Source organism: Belonocnema kinseyi, chromosome 4 (genome assembly GCF_010883055.1).
Source record: "Belonocnema kinseyi isolate 2016_QV_RU_SX_M_011 chromosome 4, B_treatae_v1, whole genome shotgun sequence".
Classification (NCBI taxonomy): Eukaryota; Metazoa; Arthropoda; class Insecta; order Hymenoptera; family Cynipidae; genus Belonocnema; species Belonocnema kinseyi.
The window spans coordinates 36,082,102-36,088,423 of NC_046660.1; the positions used below are offsets into that span (position 1 = coordinate 36,082,102).

The 6,322-nt window shown below is 30.3% G+C and overlaps 1 protein-coding gene across 1 annotated transcript in view; it reads left to right on the top strand.

The window, feature by feature from the left end:
* Positions 1–6,322, top strand: part of LOC117171932 (methanethiol oxidase) — a 15,792-nt gene that overhangs the window by 5,363 nt on the left and 4,107 nt on the right. Inside the window, exons 4-5 of the mRNA XM_033359596.1 lie at positions 800–1,103; positions 2,971–3,231. Coding sequence (XP_033215487.1) covers positions 800–1,103; positions 2,971–3,231 — 565 coding nt within the window. The remainder of the gene's footprint in view (positions 1–799; positions 1,104–2,970; positions 3,232–6,322) is intronic.

Genomic DNA, 6,322 nt, shown 5'->3' on the forward strand with positions numbered 1-6,322 from the left:
TAAAAGAAGCTAGAGAAGTATGCCAGGACAGGAAAGTATGGCGGAAAATAGTTAATAAAAAGAGTGTCAGTAAACTGAACGACGCCTGAAACAAAGACCTTGACAACTAATTGACCCAAGTGGGGAACCTTACATAACGGCTTCGTGAGGTTCTTCGCTTGGGGTGATTGCTAGAGAGATTGATCAGCAACCTGGGTCGGAGCAATGTTGCGGAACGAACGTGTTATTTACATAAATAGCACGAGAATTCTGGATCAATCTGAAAAATCTCTATCCCATCCACACACTACTCCTTTCCCCTGCCGAGTGAGTCACGCCTACCCCGAAAGGGAAATGGCTTAATGGTGTAATAATAATAACATATCTAAACCCCGCTCCCTGGAGGAGTGCGTGAAAAACATTAAACCTTCCAGCTTAGATCTCTATCCCAAATCTCCTATCATCCCAACTGTCATAATAAGCCTTCAAGCAATGTCTGACGTAACAAATCTTGTGAGCTTTCTTTTTCTAAAATCCCCTAACGTCTGTAGGTGGATTTTTATTAGAAGCCCTCGCATTCCACCGAAAATTTTGTCAGAGGAGTGGAAAACTGCAGAAAATCAAAAAATTTCAGTATATTCAGTTACCGACAGACGAGTTTGGATGTAGAGATTCGATAGAATCGAGGGCCTACCCCCATTCATCATCGGCGTAAAATACGACTAGCGAGAATCACGAGGGTCAACAACCCCTCCCAGCTATAGCCCTATACTCCCGTGGGTCTCAAACATGTTCTTACATTTTCAATTCAACATTTAAGGTACTCGAGCCAGAAGAAATGCATTCTTGGGGAGCTGCATCACCTCATACGTCGCATTGTTCTCCAACTGGAGAAATAATGATCTCCATTATGGGGACCCCAAGCGGGGATGCTCAGGGTGACTTTCTCTGCATCGACAGTGATACTCTTGAAATAAAAGGAATGTGGACGAAGGGAGAAGCAAAAGCTAAGTTTGGCTATGATTTTTGGTACCAACCTCATCACGATGTACTCGTAGCTTCAGAATGGGCAGTTCCACGTATTTTCAAAAGAGGTTACGAGTTTTCAGATGGTGAAGACCCGAGTAAGTTGAGACGAAAAGTAAAAAATAAAACAAACCTAGAATATAACACAGTACGAGATCTGTCCGGAAAGTAACCGCCCTTCTGGCGTACCAGGAGTAAGAGTCAATTAAAGGCTGGGAAAGCAGGACCGAATGAGCGCTGGAGCAGTAGCCAGGAGTGGGGATGACGCGCAGAAAACGCATAAAACGCGACGAAAGACAGAATGGAGTCTGTCCTCTCTTTCGCCGCGTTTTCTGCGCGTCATCCCTACTCCTGGCTACTGCTCGAGCGCTCATTCGGTTCTGCTTTCCGAGCCTTCAATTCTGGTCAACGGCGATTATATCCCCTTTAAATTATGTATGTATTTCCTAAAGATTAAAAAAATATTTGAATAATTTCACAAATATAATTAAGTATTGTAAATATTTTGCAAATATTTCCAAAACTTTGATAAAATTGCAACGATTTTCCGAAGATTTCATAAAGATTTCACAAAGATTTTAAATATTTTGCAAAGATTTCGGAGAGATTGGAAAGATTTTACAAAGACTTCTATTATTTCACAAAGATTTCATATAGATTTTAAAGAGCGAGAAAAGATCTCAATGCTTTCCTAAAGATTTAAAAAATATTGAAAATAATTTCACAAATAGTATCAAATACTTTGCAAGGATTTCCAAAGATTATCCAAAGATTTCAAATATTTTTTCAAGATTTCGGATAGATTAAAAAGATTTCATAACGTCTTATATTATTTCAAAAATATTTCATATATATTTTAAATAGAACGCAAATTTTAATGATTTCCTAAAGATTTAAAAAATATTAAAAATAATTTCACAAATATTATCAAATATTCTTCATCGTTGGCAAAGCTTTCGGATAGATTAACAAGTTATCAAAAAGACTTCTATTATTTCACAAATATTTTTGATAGATTTGAAAGAGAACGCAAAAATTGTAATGATTTCCTAAAGTTTAAAAAAACATTAAAAATAATTTCACAAATATAATCAAATATTATAAATATTTTGCAAAAATTTTGGATAAATTAAAATGACTTCACAAAGACTTCACAAAGACTTCTGTTATTTCACCAATATTCCGCATTGATTTTCAAAAATTGAATAAATAAGTGAAGATTTGAAAGATTTCCAGTTCCCACGATCCGATGAATTTTATCATTCGATTGCAGGCGGGGGGGGGGGGGGGGTTAATACTTTGCGCTTCCCTGGTCGATTTCTAGGAGTGAATTTAATGTCAGAAAATGTTTCTTTATATATTTTTTAATTATATTTAATAATTGTTTACAAATCACTATTTCATCAAATTTTTGTGAAGGATTACCGTGCGCCGCGGCGCGTGAAAATTCCTGCCTGTATAGCCCTTGTAATTAGCGTCCAAATTTTCGGGCTAATCAAAAAAATCAGCTAGAATAGTTTTGAAATATATTTGGTATCTAGTGAAAATTTTCAAATTTTGGAAGGTATATAACTTTTCTAATTTTCAAGGAATTGCACTTAAGTTGTTTCAATCGAAGGCTGATTAAATGAGAAATAAATAATTTGACGTGTTAAATATAAATAAAAAAAAATTGATAATATTTATGAATATGAAATTCTTAATACTTGTATCATTTAAAGGAAAGAATACCCTATAATTCTATATAATCGGTTTTTATTATTATTGTTATCAGGCGTTAAGAGCGAGTTCTCAAATTGTTGAACTTTGAAGCCTGAAAATTGCCTAGAATAATAATAGATTTGTATAATTTTTGTCATTTTTTTGTTCTTGATTACCATTTCATACCATCTGTGCGCCGCCTTTAGAAATGGTTTGATATTCCAGGCTTTTCTGTGAACTAAATTGAACAATTCGTTTTTGCAGCGCTTTATGGTCAAAGTTTAAATGTTTACTCCTGGAATAATAAAGAACTCGTGCAGGTGATCGATCTAGGCAAAGATGGAGTTGCTCCACTGGAGATAAGATTCCTTCACGAACCAACTGCCAGTGAAGGGTATGTAGGATGTGCTGTGAATTCGAGCATTTTTCGATTCTTCAAAAATGAGACCGGTACATGGTCTGCTGAGAAAGTTATCCAAATACCACCAAAAAAGGTTGAAGGATGGGTGGCACCTTATCTTCCAGGTAAGGGGCCGTCCATAAACTACGTTACCAATTGGAGGGGGGGGGGGTATACCAAAAACTACGTTTGGTAACAAAGTGAGGGGAGCCAGAGGAAGTAACGTTACGAACTTAAATAAAAATTTAAAATTAGTACGTCTCTTGATGATAAATTCTAACCAAATTTGCGAAATTTGCGAAAGTCTCTTTTCCCATTTTTTAAATAATTCTTCTTTTTGCCCTATTCTCAAGAATTTTAACGTTCTTCCCCTCTTTATCATTTTTTCGTTAAATTCAATTTTTAACTAAAAAAGAATCTCAGCGATTAACATTTTTTTATAGTAAATTATGCAAGACGTTTTTCTGATATCAGATAAAAAAATCGAATTTGGACATCTATGTTAAGAATAATAAAAAACAGATTAATTTTTCATCCATAAAATCATTTTGAACTAAAAAGATGAAATTTCAATGAAAAATATCAAAATTTAAACAAAAATAGAATAATTCAGATTTTAGTTTATAAAAGTCTTTTATAGTAAATTATGCAAAACGTTTTTTTCCTGTCTAAGACAAAAAAAATCGAACTTGGGCATCTATGTTAAGAAAAATAAAAAACAGATTAATTTTTTACCCATAACATTAATTCTCTACAAAAAAACTATTAGTTTTCAACCAACAATGATATAATTAAAATTTCCCTTAAAGACATTAATTTTTAACAAACAAACGAAAATGAAGAAAATAGTTGAGACCTCAATAAACAAGATAAGATTTTAACAAATAAAAATAATTTTCTACCAAAAGGACGAATTTTCAAATCAAAAATCAATTTTTAACTAAAAATATAAATATATGAAACAAGAAATAGGATAATTCCTTTTTAGTTAACAGAATTATTATTTAACAACAAACAATTAAATTTCAACAAATCAATTGAAATTTTACTAAAATAGATGCATTTGATGATAAATAGTTCAACTTTCAAGCAAACAGGTGTATTTTCAACCAAGAAGCTTAATTTTATATAAAAAAAGACGATGTTTGAAACAAATAATTTAATTTTCAACCCAAAAAAATCAATTTTTAATTCCAAATTTCAGTGTTCCACCAAAAGTGGGATAGTTAAAATTTCAGTTAGAGAATTTAATTTTTAACAAAAAACGGAATGTGCAAGTTTTGTTCTAAATGACAATGATCAATTTTCAACCAAGAAGACTAATTCCCTACCAAAAACCTTAATTTTCATCGAAATTTGTGCATTTTCACACAATTGGTTGAATTTTCAACTAAAAAAGATAAATTTTTACTTTCAAATATCAATTCTCTAGCATAAATAGTATAATCCAATTTTATCTTACATAAATTAATTTTTAACTAACTATGAAGGAATTAAAAAAAATTGAACCCTCAATGAAGAAAATGATTTTTCAACCGCGAATATTAATTTTCTCTTAAATAAATAAATTTTTCTCAAAAAAAAAGGAATTTTAATTTTTTACCAAAACAGAAAAATTTTAAAAATGGAATTATTAAGTAAAAAAGATCAATTTTCAACAAAAATAGTAGAATCGACGTTTCTTTTAAAGAAATTGGTTTTTGACAATCTGAAAAGGAATTTTTTTAAATAACTGAATTCCTAATGAAAAATTTTAATTGTGACCAAGAATATTACTTTTCTACCAAAAATTTCGAATTTTCTACAAAATCTAGAAAGTTTCAAACAAATATATGATTTTTAACTAAAAAATATCATTTTTCAAACAAAAGTAATATCAGTAGATTTTACGATTATAGAAATTAATTTTTAAAAAGATATAGAGAAATTTAAAGAAAATAGTTGAATTTTTAATCAAAAAGATTCGTTTGAAACCGAAACAGATGAAGCTTCAATTATCAACTTAATATTCAACGAAAAAATGGGATGGTTCAGTTTTTAGTTAAAAAAATAATTTTCAATTCAAAGAAGTGTAATAAAAAAAATATATCTGAATTCTCTACCAAAACAAATTGTAATTAAAAATATCAATACATTTTTCACCAAAAATGGAAAGTTAAATTTTCACTTCAATAAATTAATTTTGAAAAATAGGAATTGTCCGAAAAATTGTTGAATCTTCGATCAGCAAGATGAATTTTCAAAGAAGAAGATTAATTTTCTATTAAAAAAGACGAATTTCTAACATAATCAATAAATTTATAAACAATTAGTTAGATTTCAACTAAAAAAGATCACACTTTAATTAAAAATTTTAATTTTCTACCAAAATTGTCATAGTTGAATTTTTTGTTAAAAAAAATTAATTTTCAACGAAAAAAAACAGCGTTATAAAAATTATTTCAAAGGAGATCGAATCCATTTAACATTAGGCAGGTTCTGCACTTCAAGTCGTTGAATCAATCAGGAAGGGAATTATGTTGTTTTTAGATTAAATTCTAAGACAACTATTTTGTCGTTATAAAAAAAATTGTAGGTTCAAAAGATTAATTTTTAACCAATAAGATTAATGTTTGACAAGAAACACGAATTTTCAACCAATTACTTGATTTTTAAACAATAAGGGAACAGTTTTTTGAATTTTTCTTTTTGAAAATATTCAACAATTTATTTGAATTTTTTTTCGGTCTTGACTGAAAATTGTTTGTTGGTTAAAAATTCATCTCTTTGGGTAGAAACTTGAGTTTCTTACTGAACATGAACACAATAAAAATGTATCCCCTTTGGCTGAAAATTCAAATATTTTTTTGAAAACTTGTCTTCTTGGGTTGAAAACTCAACAATTTTGTAGATATTTTTCTTTTTTCTTTGTTCGTTCTAATCTAGAGCTTCGTGCTCGATAATATATGCATGTCGCGCTTCGCGCTCGGTCTTTCTATATCATCCAAAGTTGTGCACACACTTTTTTAAATTAAGGGCATGTGACACAGCTAAATACCTATATTACCGACCTCACTTTTTCGATTCACTGAATGTTTTTTTGAACATAAGAACTTTTTATGTAAATAAAATATTGAGCTGAAACTTTGGAAGATTTATTAGGGTACAATAAAGTACGTTTAGGTACTGCAATTTGGTAGGAACTTCACTGAATATTATTTCATCTTTTTTCTGAAC